This window comes from Marmota flaviventris, chromosome 1 (genome assembly GCF_047511675.1).
Source record: "Marmota flaviventris isolate mMarFla1 chromosome 1, mMarFla1.hap1, whole genome shotgun sequence".
In the NCBI taxonomy this organism is placed as follows: Eukaryota; Metazoa; Chordata; class Mammalia; order Rodentia; family Sciuridae; genus Marmota; species Marmota flaviventris.
This window is the reverse complement of record NC_092498.1, coordinates 220,261,097-220,273,959: the sequence shown is the minus strand read 5'-3', so window position 1 is coordinate 220,273,959 and position 12,863 is coordinate 220,261,097. Positions and strand designations below refer to the sequence as shown.

Below are 12,863 nucleotides of genomic sequence, written 5' to 3'. Positions count from 1 at the left end.
ATCCTGAAAGGAGGTTGGAGCTCTGTCCCGCCCTGTCCCAGTGATGCGCCATCAGGGCCTGTTGGGTTCTGCCTGGTGTTTTATTGGAGGCTTGGGCGGGTGGGGTGTGGCCTGGTGGGTGAGGGCCCAAGGTGGGACCTGGGTCCTGGTGCTCACCACTGCCAGGTCCTGGGACATCCCTGCAGGAGCCCTCACAATTAAGAGTTGGTGGAGGGGCAACGGGACCCCTGGGAGGGGAGCTGGGCAGGTGTGTGGCATTCTGGGACATTTGCCCCACTTGGGGCCTCCAGGGACTGGGAACTTCAGACCCCTTACCCCTGCAGAGAGCATGGCACCAGGGAAGGCTCTGATGTCACCTGGACACAGGTCCAGATCCTGTGCTTGGTGTCCTGCGGCACAGCGTTGCTGAGCCTCTGCTGCCCTCATTTGTCACACAGAACTCCTGGCTCCTCCTCTGGCACCTGGGTGGCCCCACTTCTGCCCACGTGAGGGTAGCGAGTGAGCTGGGCACTGTTGCCACAGTGTTCTCAGGTGGAGGGGCTGGGGTGCTGATGGGGAGGCCGTGGGAGCAGGCGTGGGAGGCTTGGCTGGGCTGCTGGACGGCAGCACTCCATCTGGGCCAGCTGTTGTCTCTGTTAATCTGAGAACCGGGATGCTGGGGCCCCTCTGGACGTGGGCAGCACCTGGAACTCAGAACCAGAACCCAGAACCTGCCTGGACTCTGGGGTCTGGAGCTGGTTATAGCCAATCAGAGGCCAGGAAGGCCTAGTCCCCTCTGCTCTGCTTATGAAGCAATAACCCGGGTCTCCAGGTGCACACAGTGGGGACAGTGTGTTTCTTGTGGCCGGGACAGGAGGGGCCCCTGAGACCCCTGGAGTCCCGTGTGGGTGAATGGGGCCCGAGGAGCTCAGACACAGTCTCACCCCCTGTCTCCATCACCCCCAGGTTTCTGAACACCCGTGAATGAGCCGCTCGCCAGCCTTGGCACCCGGGACCCCCCAACCCACCACTGGCATGCCCCACCAGCCTTCAGCCTGAGCCGGCGGCCCCCGCCCCCGCCCCCCGCCACCCTGCACTGTCCCGGCTCCCCCGAGGCCCCCACGCTGCAGTGTGGCCGGGCCCCCTCCCCACCGGGGCCACCCCCGCCACCCACCCCTGGTGCCCGGCGTGGTGGCGGCCTGGCCCGCAGGGCCATGAAGCTGCAGGCAGTGATGGAGACCCTGTTGCAGCGGCAGCAGCGGGCCCGCCAGGAGCTGGAGGCCCGGCAGCAGCCGCTGCCCGAGCCCCCCACTGGACCCCGGGCTCGGGCCCCCCTCGATGAGGACAGAGAACCTGAGAATGCCCATATGCAGCGGGCACAGATGGCCGCACTGGCTGCCATGCGGGCTGCTGCAGCAGGCCTGGGACATCCACCCAGCCCTGGGGGCTCTGAGGACGGGCCCCCAGGCTCAGAGGATGAGGACTCGGCCCAGGAGGGGGCTCCGGGCTCACCAGCCCTGCCTGGGCAAGGCGGGGAAGGCTCCAGACACACTGAAGATGCCACACACTTGGAGGACTTAGGCTCCGATGAAGACCTGTGAGTGGTGTCCCGCGGCGGGTGTCATCCCTGAGCCTCACTCCCTGCAGGGAGGGCACCCTGGGGTTCCGTCACTGAGGGGGGCGGTTGTTGAGCACATGCCTGTGCTGGGGGGGGGCAGGCTTGAAGGAGCGACCACTGTCCTCCTGGGCAGCAGACCCTGGCGGTGTGCACCCTCAGTGTGGGGGTCGCTGTCACACCTGGAGCTGGACACTGGACGCGTGTCCAGTGTGACTGAGGGCCTGGGTGTGGCTGGAGCATCTCAGCCATGGGGCAGATAAAATCTGCAGCCAGGCTGGCCTGTGTGGAACACACTGCCCGGGCCTCCACAGGGCCCACTCCTGGCAGGGAGGTGTCTCTGAGACCCTGTTGGTCTCAGGGAGCCCACAGTGTTCTGGGGTCCTTACAATGGGCAGAGGAGATGGTGCCAGGCCATGCCAGGGATGCGGGAAGGCAGGCGGGTGCCAGGGCCAGCCTTGGGCAGGAGGACTTGGGCTCCCCAGGCAGGGGGAGCGCCAGGGTCAGGCAGGCCCAGCAGAAGGAGCAGCCTTTGCCAAGGCCCCGGGCAGGGCCGCTCAGGTTCTCCTGGAGTTGGGAACTTCGTGGGCATCCCGGGCGCCCGCAGACTGCAGGCCCTATGGGCAGGGGCCTTCCCTCCCATTTTCAGGGGGGAGACAAGGTTGGGCGGAGGGAAGGAGCCACGTCCTGCTCTCTGACCTGTGCCCTGTGCCCCCCAGGAAGCCGAAGTGGGAGGAGGAGGAAGAGCTGGAGGAAGACCTGGCTGACGAGGACGAGGACGAGGACGACTATGAGGATGAGGGGGAGGAGGAGGAGGAGGGGCTGGGCCCCCCAGGTCCCCTGGGCCCGGGCTCTGCCGGTCTGTTTCCACGCAAGGCGCAGCCAGCCCAGGCCTTCCGTGGGGAGGGTGCTCCCAGGGCACTAGGCGGCCCTGAGCGGCAGGGGCCTGGCCCAGCCCACCCTGGAGGGGCCGCCCACCTAGGGCCCCAGCCGCAGCCGCCAGACCCCGGGGACTGGACCTACGAGGAGCAGTTCAAGCAGGTGGGCTCTGCGGCCAAGTGCGGGTGTGGGGGGTGCCACGGGCCTTCGGGCTGGCCGTGACACCATGCTCAGTCCCCCTGGGCTCTGAGGATCCGGTGGGTGCCACCACCCAGATTTCTCTGCGTGGCCAGGTGGCTGGGCCAGTGCAGTGGACGTGGGCACCAGATGTGGGGAGCTGTCTGGGAGCTCTGCAAACTCCACTTTTCCCGACAGACACGCCCCTGGGGGCCCAGCATGGGCAGGGTGGGCAGCTGGTCGAGGCTGGCAGCCTCTGTTGTCAGGGGGCATTGGGGTGTAGCCGTGGGGCTGGGTGACCCGGACGGTGGGTGTGTGGTGGGGAGTCCATCTCTCGAGAGCTGGCTGGGGGGTTGCCCTGGCTGTGGTGGCGGGAGACTGATAGCCTGCCCAAGAGGTGGCTGAGGGTCCCTATTGGCTGCCCTGGGTGCCTGCCAAGGCAGCAGGAGCCAACACGTGCCATGACCGTGGTGGACAGTCAGGCCTGGGGCTGAGCGGACAGGGGCTCTTATGGATGCCAGAGAAGCTTCCTGGGCCCTGCGAGGGGTGGAGGAAGCAGGGGCGGCCCTGGCCCTTCCTGCAGGCCAGGCGACTGGGCCAGAGGAAGTGGCCTGCAGGGGTCCTTTGAAGTTGGGCCACACTGGGCTGGGCAGATGGAAACCAGATGGCGGCCCGGCTGCCGGCTGGGCTTGCATTCCGGCCCTTGGCCAGCTGGGCCTTGCCCTGACCTCCGGGTGCGTCCAGTGGAACCCAAACCCTGGGCTCCAAGTAGGGGCCACCACAGGAGGTGACCTCAGCCTCCCAGCACCAGGCTGCCTGCCCTGGAGGCCTCAGGAGGCACGAGGGGCCTGGGGGGGCCGGCTCCTGGCCGTGCCCACTGTGAGCATGGCAGGAGAGCCCCCAGGGGCAGGTTCAGTGGTCAGGAAGCTGCGTGGTGGCTGGGTGAGGGACAGAGCTCCAAGGCGCCTGGGGTTGGCAGCACGGGAAGGTACTGACCTGCCCCCGCCTTCCCACTGGGTGGGGTGTCCTTGCCCCCAGGCTCTTGGTCCTGGTAGAAGTCACTCTTCTTGGGTGTGACCAGGCCCCACCCCGCCTGGTACCTGCTCAGGGGGCCCTCAGGGTTTCGGGGTATCCCAGAGACACTGTGCCCTGGGACCAGGAGTTCAGCTGGCCCCTGAGGTGCCCCTCCCTGAGCAGTGCCTCCCCAGGACAGGGGTCCTCTGCTGAGAACTGAGGGAGGCTCTCCGGTGCTCTGGGCCTGGCCCCTGGGGAGCCTAGGCCAGTGTGCCCTGGTCAGGCACCTCCACCCCTCAAGGTCACGCTGCGGGACGGCCCTTTGGACCCCTGCACGCCACCCAGATGGCCCCAGGCTCCGTGCCGAAGGGGGCGTTCCCCGATCCCAGAGCCCTCGGTGAGCTGGGAGCGGAGGCTGACCACCAGGGCCGGGGTCTAGCTTGTCTGCGGGACAAGCCAGTCTGGGTCAAAGGTGCCTCCCGCAGCAGAAAGCTGCTAAGGGGACCCCGAGACCTGACGGGGAGGCCCCTCAGCATCTCAGGCCCACGGGCTTCTTGGACGCCTGCTACACGGCAGGTACCCGGGGACCGTCCTCAGGGACAGTGTTCAGGGTGGAGGTGCTCGTGACAAGTCTGTGGGCACCCAGGTGGCAGGGGGTGTGGGACTGCTCCTGGCACCATTGGCCCCTCAGGAGGTGACGCTTGGCCTGAGCCGGGGGACACGAGGAGCTGGGCGTGCACACGAGAGGTCCCAGGCAGAGGCCGAGCGTGGCGTGTGAGGGGTGAGGTGCCCACCTGGCTGGCTCCTGTGGGAGATGGAACTGGAGGGTGTTGGGCACACCGGGCCGGCCCTGCAGTCCTGGGGCCTCAGCCTCCGCCCGTCTGTGGCAGGCCCAGGGGCTGGTGCGGCCTCCTGCCCGGCCGCTGGGCACCTGCACAGCTCGTGTCCACAGCAGCCCGGGCCCCGCCGGCCCAACAGATGTCGGGCCCCGCCGGCCGTGTTGACTCTGGCGTCCGCCCCACTCCCTTCCTGGCACGTGGCAGCCCTGGCCGGCTGGCCGCCGCTTGGCACCGGTCTGCGGCTTCCTCTGGGTCTTGGCAGGGCCTGGGGCAGACTCTGCCTGCAGATCCTCGACAGCTGCTGGTCTGCCCGGGCCTGTGGTCTGGGGGGCGGCCAGGCGGGGGGGGGCGGTTCCTTGAAAACGGGGAGCCTGGCTGCCACAGCCCGGTGACGTGCCCTGAGGGAGGCTGGCTGGCCCGAGCTGCGGATTGGGCTGCGTCACAGACTGAGATGAGGATCCCAGCCCCTTGGCATCGGACGCATGTTGGGTGGCCTCCGGTCACCCAGGTGGCCACTTTGCACGGGCAGACCTTGGTTCCAGATCTTTAGCCACTTCAAGGTTTGAACCGTGAGTCCCAGCAACTCCGGCGGAGGCTGAATCGATTCCAAAAACAGGGAGACTGACGCAGCTTTGTTGGGATTTGATTTCCAGAGAGACACAACTCACTCCTCCGTGTGCAGCTCCATCGCCCCAAAATGGGCCTTGTACCCTTAGCTGCTGTCCCCAATGTCACCATCCGGCCCCAGCCCTGCACCGTGGGTCCACGTCCATCTCTGGACCCTCCTGTCACTGGGTCCCACAGGGGCCTTGTGTGTCTGGTGCTCACCGAGCGTGAGGTCCTCAGGTCCGTCCACGTTCCACTGTTCCCTTGCTCCTGCCCTGGCCAAGGATGCTCCGGGTGGACGGGCTGTGGCCTTCACCCAGTGCCCTCAAGCTGACCTGCCCTGGCTTGGTGATGGACGCCTGTGTCCGTTTCTCTTGGGTGTGTGCCGGCGTCAAGTTGCTGGGTGTGGGGGCAGTTCTGTCTACGGTGGGGAGGGCAGTGAGGGGAGGCCGCCTCCCCAGCCCCAAGTGAGGCTCCGGGCCTCACCTGCACCGCCGTCAGCGTTTTTGATTTCCAGAGAGGGTTCTAGCTGCCCTGGCGGGGTCGCGTGGCATCTGGCCGTGTTTTTTTTGTTTGTTTGTTAATTCTTCTTTTTCTCAAGGCCTTTGTTTTATCAATCTTTACGAGGTGCTGAGGATCGAACCCAGGGCCTCGCACGTGTTAGGCGAGCTCTACCGCTGAGCCCCGCCCCGTGCTCCCGGTGGCTTTGATCTGTGTGGTACGTCGGGTTCTTCCCCGTTTGCCGTCCACACAGACTCACCTGACGAGAGGCCATGAGGCAGGCAGAGGTCAGCGTCACCCTCACGTTCAGACCTCAGGACCCGGCACCAGACACCCCCTGGAGCTGAAAGCTGGACGGGCCAGGTGGGCCCAGCCCTGAGCGTCTGGGGCCTTGGCTGTGGCACCCTGGTGTCCCGTGACCTGTCCTCTGTTGCCCTCACGGGTCTTGGCTCAGCCACAGGCTGCGGCAGCTAGGAGTGAAGGCTGTGCCTGTGACCACAGCAAGAGGTAGCCCCGAGGGTCCCGCCCGGCAGCCGGCCGTCTAGAGGTCGTGCACGTGAGGCAGAGCGCACGCTCATCAGTGCCGGGCACTGAGCGCATCCCAACCCCCTTTATTTCGTTTTGTGATCCTCCTGCCTCAGCCTCCGGACTCGCTCAGATGACAGGGGAGGCACTGTCCTACTTCGTTGGTACGTGTGTGAGGTCGACTTTTGGTCCCAGGAGAACACCCAATCGCATTTTCTTTTGTTTGTCTTTTTGATGGTGCTGGGGATCGAGCCAGGGTCTGTGCGCGCCAGGCGAGCGCTCGACCAGCTGAGCCACATCCCCAGCCCCCAACAGCATTCTTCAAGGGGAAAATGGAGCTTTCCCGTGGAGGCTTGAGGCTCTGACCTCCTGGGCCTCTGCTGCCCTCTCGCCTGGACTCCAGCCTGTGTCTGAGGCGGGCCCTGGGGCAGCAGCCTCTGGCCATGCTGAGCCTGGTTCTGCTCCTTAGGTCCCAGGCTGCTGGCTGTGGTGGATTTCCTCCTGTGGGGCTGGGCCAGCACAGGGGCCTGCTGCCCTGCCGATCGCCGTCCTACGGGACTGCGGGAGCCTCTCTCCGTGCTCAGCAGAGTTACAGGGCTGGGTGGGGCAGAGCTGGGAGGCAGGTGGACAGGTGACCTGGGGCTTGGAGGAGCCAGAGCTGGACACAGCCTGGGGCCAGGGCTGGGGTGGAGGATAGGGTGTTGGAGTGCCCAGCTGGACAAAGCAGGGCAGGGCCTGATTCTGGGGCCAGTGGCTGGACGAGAGGTGGGTAAGGCCCTGGGAAAACGGGAAAATTGGGAAAGAGTGGGACGGGGCTCCTGGGCGGGGTGCGCCCTAGGGAGGGAGGCGCGTGGAGCCTCCTTGGAGTCCGTGGTCAGCAGCGGCAGGGAAGGCGGGCTGAGGCAGCCTGTGGGCGGGGTCCGGGGGGCCTTTTCCAGGGGCGGGCTGAGGCAGAGGCCTGGGCGCTGGGCACCGGGGGCTAGGCAGGAACTGGTGAGAACCGGGCGCAGCTTCCCGCAGGCTGGGCCAGCCCGGGAGACCGGCAGGGCAGGTGTCAGGGAGCCCCTCGGCGGGCAGCGTCTGCCTCATCAAAGCTGCTGTGGCTGCTGGCACAGGGCCAGCTGGGCTGTGGCGGGCACAGGGAGGATGCCCGCCCACCAGCCCCTGGCACAGTGCCCTGGCCCGTGCCAGCCCTGGGAACCGCACTGACTCAGCCGGAAGCACCTTATCTGCCCCTGAGCCACCACCCGGCCACTGGGTCACCGCCGCAGGGTCACTGCCGAGGCCTGGCTCCCTGTTCTGTGGCTGCTGCCAAGCGCCTGGCCCCACCCACCCCACGCTTTCTAATAACACACGCGGGCACCGAGGGAGCGGTGCCCAGCGGGCAGTGGATGTGGTGGGCAGCCGGAGCCTCCCCAGGCCTTCCCACCCCACCCCAAACGTGCTGGCTCTGCGGGTCTCGGGCACATGTCTCTGCGTGTGCCAGGTCCTTAGCGTGCGCCTGTCTCCTTGGGTCATGGCGGTGCCCACTCAGAGGGTGTAGACCTCTGTGGCCACCTGGCGTAGCTCCGGCCTTGGTGCCCATGTCTGGGTGTCCGTGTGCTCACGTGCCCCTGGTGTGCCCGACCAGCGTTTGGCCTGAGAAACGGGCGTCACACAGGGGCCTGATAGCCTATCTCCTGCCCATGTGGGGTGTCCGGCTGGGCCAGGTTTGCCCCCCCCCCCCGGGGCCCTCCTCTGAAACTGTCCAGCCCCTAGATTCTCTGACTCTCGGTTCCAAGCCACATGGCCCCAGAAGCCGCCTGGAGCAGACGCTGGGCTGCGAGGGGGGCCCTGAACCTCTGCAGCTGCCCAGCGACCCCACCCATGGCTGGGGAGGCCTTGGCCAGGCCCCATCTAGCTGCCCGCTTCTCCGGGGGGCAGGGTGGGTGCCGGCCTGGTGGGTGGGCACACGGGGCAGGGGGCGGCCCGCCCCTTCTTCACTTGCTGGGCTGTGCACGGCCACAGGACAATGGGGGTCACAGGGTTAAACGGTAACTAATCTCTGACCATTGAAGGTCTGGCGCAGGGCCGCGGCCTGGCCCCGTGTGCAGGGCTGGGCCCGGGTCTGTGGGGCTCAGAGGGATGGCAGGGAGCAGGTGGGGCTGGCACCTCCCACTGCCCTTGCAGGCCAGCCCCAGCAGAGTGGCCACACTTAGGCCCTCGTGTCCTGGGTGACCAGCCCCACCCCCCACGTCCTCCCAAAACCTTGGAGTGGGCCTCCTCGGGAGACAGGCTGTCTGTAGGTGTGCACGTTAAGATGCAGGCGCAGGGTGGCCTGGTGCCATGGCAGCTTACAGGGACCACGGAGCAGACGGGGTGACGTGGCCACCAGCCAGGGTCCCTGGGTCCCTGACGCTCGGGGATGCAGGAAGCAGGTTCCCTGGGGGGGGCGGCGGCCCACACTCGGACTGGACACTGCCCCCCGGGATGGGGAAAGGACAGCTCTGGGGTTTCAAGCTCCGGGTTTTGGTCACTTGTCACACAGAAATTTAGAGCCTGGCCCTGGGGTGAGTGTGTGGGGGCTCGGCACACCTCGAGGCCACAGGCCGCCGGAGGCCTCTCGGGCCCTTGTTGGGGTTGGTTAGGGACAGGGACCCCCTCTGCCAGTGTGCTGCCGAGGGCTAGGGCGGAGCTGCTGGGTGCTGTGTCGGTGCCCACATGTGTCTCAGCCTCATCCTTCCACAAGCGATTTGGAGCATTGGCTGTGTGCCGGCTCTGGCTGGGGACATGGGGACATGTCTGCGAACAAGCCAGGCCAGAGGGCCAGCCTCTGCAGGGCCGTGTCAGCCAGGCAGAGGGCGGGACTGTCTCCGGCCATTATCTCCCAGGGTGTGCCTGTGTCTGGGTGGACGGGCGTGGTCCTGTTTGTCTGAGTGCCCACGTGCTATGCCTGGAGTCTCTGGACGGGCCATCTGTGGCCCTGTGGCCATGGTGTGGTGCCCGGCCTCCCCCCAGGCCTGTTCGGTTGTGAGTCTGCTGGGCTTCTGGGCACCTCCCACCCCCCTGCCCTGGGCCTGGCCACCCTGGTCTGCTCTGCCTGGCCCTGGGCCTTCCCTCACGGCCAGCCGCGAGCCCTCTCGAGTCTCAGGCTGGGTCCCGGGTTCCCTGGCGGCGGCTGGAGACTGGGCGGCTGCCCAAGGCCTCCCAGGTCCCACGTCACCACAGTCCTTCCACACTGCCATTTTCTCAGGCAGGTGGCTCTGCCGGTGGGTGGCACACAGTCTCCCTGCCCTTCCAAGGGCCCTGCCTGGGCACCTGGCTGTCCCTCCCCTTCCCCCTCCAGCCCATCCTGGTGCCCAGTGACAGGAAGGGGGCCGAGAAGCCCGGCTGAGGTCACCAGTCCCAGTGCTGCCCCAGCCCCAGGCCCCTGGCCATCATGTCCTCCTTCGAGGACTCAAGTCCTCCCCGTCTGTAAAATGGGATGGCGCTGGGAGGCCTGCCGGCCACTGTCACGGTGTCACTGTCACTCTGGGTAACTGCCACTTTCCAATCGTCTGCCCCAGCTTTAGCTCCGGTACAGAAGGGCCAGGCAGCTGGGCGTCAGCCCCTGCCCAGTGGCCACTGTACCTTGTTCCTGTCCTCTGCCTTCCCTGTGACGTTGTGGCCCCGGGGTCCTGGCGGGGGGGCTGGGTGCTGGCTGCGCCCTGGGCAGCTCCCCTGAGTTGGGATCTGGTGGAGGAGCCCCTGGCCCAGGCCACGCCTCGAGGGCTGCTGGGCCTGCCCGTCCTGGGTCAGCCTCGTACCTGTCATGGGGACGTGACTGGTGGCGGGGGGCAGGGGCTGGGAGCCGCTGTGATTCTGACAGACGTTCAGGACTCAGCGACCACCAGGCGGACCCTTCTGGGGCCTTCTGGGGCTGTGCGGGTCGTTGGAGGGAAGTGGGCGCGCTCTTCGGGTCAGGGGTCTCTGGGCCGCCAGGTGGGAGCCCGGGCCTCACACATGTGAACAGAATGTTGGACCCTACAGAAGCTCTGGGCTCCGTTTCTGTGGGGAGACGGGCGCGGGGGAAGGTCCCCACAGCTGGGGGGAGCCCGAGGTATGTGGGTCGGCGACAGGTCTGGGGGCCCGGGACCCCTGTGCAGTGTGTCCCGGAAGCAGCTTGGACGAGGGGTTCTGGGTTGGTCTCTCCCTCCTTGAAGCATGAAACTGCTGCGTGAGTGGGCACCGGGCACCGGGGCGTCTGTTCCCGAGCCCCACCAGGAAGCCAGGGGCTCGGATCTCGTGGTGCCTCTGTGACTGCACCTACAGAAGGGAGCCCCCAGCCCAGGGCTGCTCAGGGGCGGGGGCTTCCCGGGCCACCAGCTTTGGGCGTCACTGTGTGCTACCCAGGGGATAATACCCTCCTCCTCGGCAGTGTCTGCCCTGCCGTGCAGGTGCCACCGCGTGGGCCTCAGCATCTCTGGCTGTGGAGTGGGCTGGCCACCCCGGCCTCGACCCACCCATCTTCCTTGAGCCGAACCCTCCAGAGCGTTTAGCGCTCTCATCTGTCCCTGTCTCCCACCTGGGTGCCCCAGGTGCACCCTCTGGCCCTTCACAGATGAGGAGTCTGAGGTTCCAGGGTGGCTCCTGATGACCAGGAAAGAAAGAAGCGGCTGGGCTCGGCGCACTCCCCCGGATCTTGTGACCCGGAAACCCAGAGGAGCCCCTGGAAGCGCCGTCTCCATGTGTCAGGTGGCACGGTCATTTCAGGAGCACTATTAATATCTGCCTGGTGGGTGGGGCGCCCTGTGTGTTCACGGGGGCCTCGGGCCCGTGGGGGTGGGGGTGGCGGGCAGCCAGATGTTTCTGCCCTGCCCAGAATCACTTCCCCAATTTCCTGCAAGCCCGAGGAGGCCCGCTGGGTGCAGAGCTGACGGGAAGCGAAAGGGCCCTTGGCCCACGCTGGGCGGGGAAGCCCCTGCTGGTCAGGTGCATCCAGAGGCAGACCTGTGGCCAGGCAGAGCCGGAGAGGGCGGCCGGAGAGGGCGGCCGGCCCCGAGGTCCCCCCTGCTGTTCTGAACCCAGCACAGCCGGCCCCCTTCCTCGATGTCTGGCTTCTCTGCAGACCCCCAGCCTGGCCGTCAGTTCCCCACAGCCTGTTTGATCTCTGCGACCCCCTGCGGCCTGGGCTCCTTCATGGGCACCTGGTCTGCCGTGGACACCTTGTGTCCCCAGTGTCAGCCCCAACACGCAGAAGTGCTCTGAAGAGACGGCAGAGAGGCAGTGTGTGGCCCTCACTGGTCCCTGCCCCCTCCTGGGAGTTTCCAAAATGGGAAGAAACCCTCAGACTTGAAATCCCCAGGTCCCGGCTGGGCCTGCAGGCTGGACTCCTGGCCTGCGCTGTAGGGACCCGGAGACCACAGTGCCAGCTCCGTCCCTTGATCTCATGGACCCGACCCTCCACGGTAAACCCAGGGACAGGCAGGAGGGGCTGCAGGGCCTGCCCCGCCCCCCACGCGTCCGCCCCCCAGCCATTCATTCCTCGAGGGGTGTCCCCTGGCCACGTCCCTCAACCCGGTGGCCAGACACCAGGGACTCCTGCCTCAGTTTCCCTGAGGTAACGTGGGCACCAGGGTGTGGGCCTGACGTCCCTCCCACTGTGGTGTGGGCTGCCCGGGGCCTCGCCCTTGCGCCAGGTGCCCAGGTCCGGTGGCCACGGCGGAGGGGCTGCACTGCCAACCTAGACTGGGTGCTGGGAAAGGTGGGGGCGCCCTCTCCTTCCTCTCTGGTGGGCACCTGCGGCAAGCCAGGGCTGGCTGGCACCCACAAACCCCGCGGCTGGCTTCGCGGCTCCCGTCTGGGTGGGCGGGCAGGTGGGGAAGCCAGAGGGAGAAAGAAGGTCCCGTGAAAACTGTCTGCCATGGCGTCCCGGCCTGGGGTCGGGGAAGGCCCCCTCGCGCGGGAGCTGGGTGCAGGGAAGGCCGCCTGGCGGAGGCGTGGACAGGGGGTCTGGTCTGGTGGGTTTCACATCAGCACGTTTATTCTAAGAGGTGAGGCCCAGCCCCCAGCTTCTCTGCTGTGCTCAGTGTCCCCTGGGTCTGCGGAGCTTCCTGCCTGCCCTGGGGTCCTGGTCCTGACGCTGTCCGGGGTGCCTGAGCATGGCAGGTGGGGGCAGCTGAGTCAGACCTGACCTGGTCCACGTTCTCTCTGAGCGCTTTCAGCCATTCTCTGCCCTGCGTGGGAAGCGTCTTTGCTTTCTCGTCAGCCACGCGGAACGGTGTGAAAGGCACCTTGTTAGAGATCCCCCGTCCCCCACGGCCCGGCCTCCGCCCCAGGCCTCCCACCCTGGACATTTGCAAGCCGTCCTCCTGGGGGCTCTGACCTGGGACATTTGGGCTGCTTCTTGGTTTTTCCTGATTCTGGTGGCTGAAGGGGATCAGCCTCTGGGGCTAGAGCAGGCCCTGCCTGAATGTCCTCATTCCTGGGGGCCACCCTCCTGGCCAAGGCCTTGCCCCCAAGGCAGGGCCCCATGGACTTTGGAGCCTTCGGGGAACGGCAGGGGGGCTGAGCAGATACTGCGGGGGGGCAAAGGTTCTGTGGGGGCCCTGCGGTCTGCCGATTCTTTACAGCCTGCCCCCTCCTTTAGAGCCGCCCAGGCCCCTTGGAGGCTGGGAACTGGCACAGCTGCCCAGGTGGGGCCCCGCTGGGGACTGATTTGGCGCCATTCTGCTGGGCGACCTCAGGTTGCCGGCCCTGCACTAGCCTCG

The 12,863-nt window shown here is 66.9% G+C and overlaps 1 protein-coding gene across 4 annotated transcripts in view; it reads left to right on the top strand.

The window, feature by feature from the left end:
* Window positions 1–12,863, top strand: part of Arid3a (AT-rich interaction domain 3A) — a 28,582-nt gene that overhangs the window by 2,692 nt on the left and 13,027 nt on the right. For all 4 annotated transcript variants that reach the window (XM_027952396.2, XM_027952393.2, XM_027952394.2 and 1 more), the window contains exons 2-3: window positions 946–1,576; window positions 2,314–2,635. In XM_027952396.2, coding sequence (XP_027808197.2) covers window positions 1,194–1,576; window positions 2,314–2,635 — 705 coding nt within the window. In that variant the 5' untranslated portion in view covers window positions 946–1,193. The remainder of the gene's footprint in view (window positions 1–945; window positions 1,577–2,313; window positions 2,636–12,863) is intronic.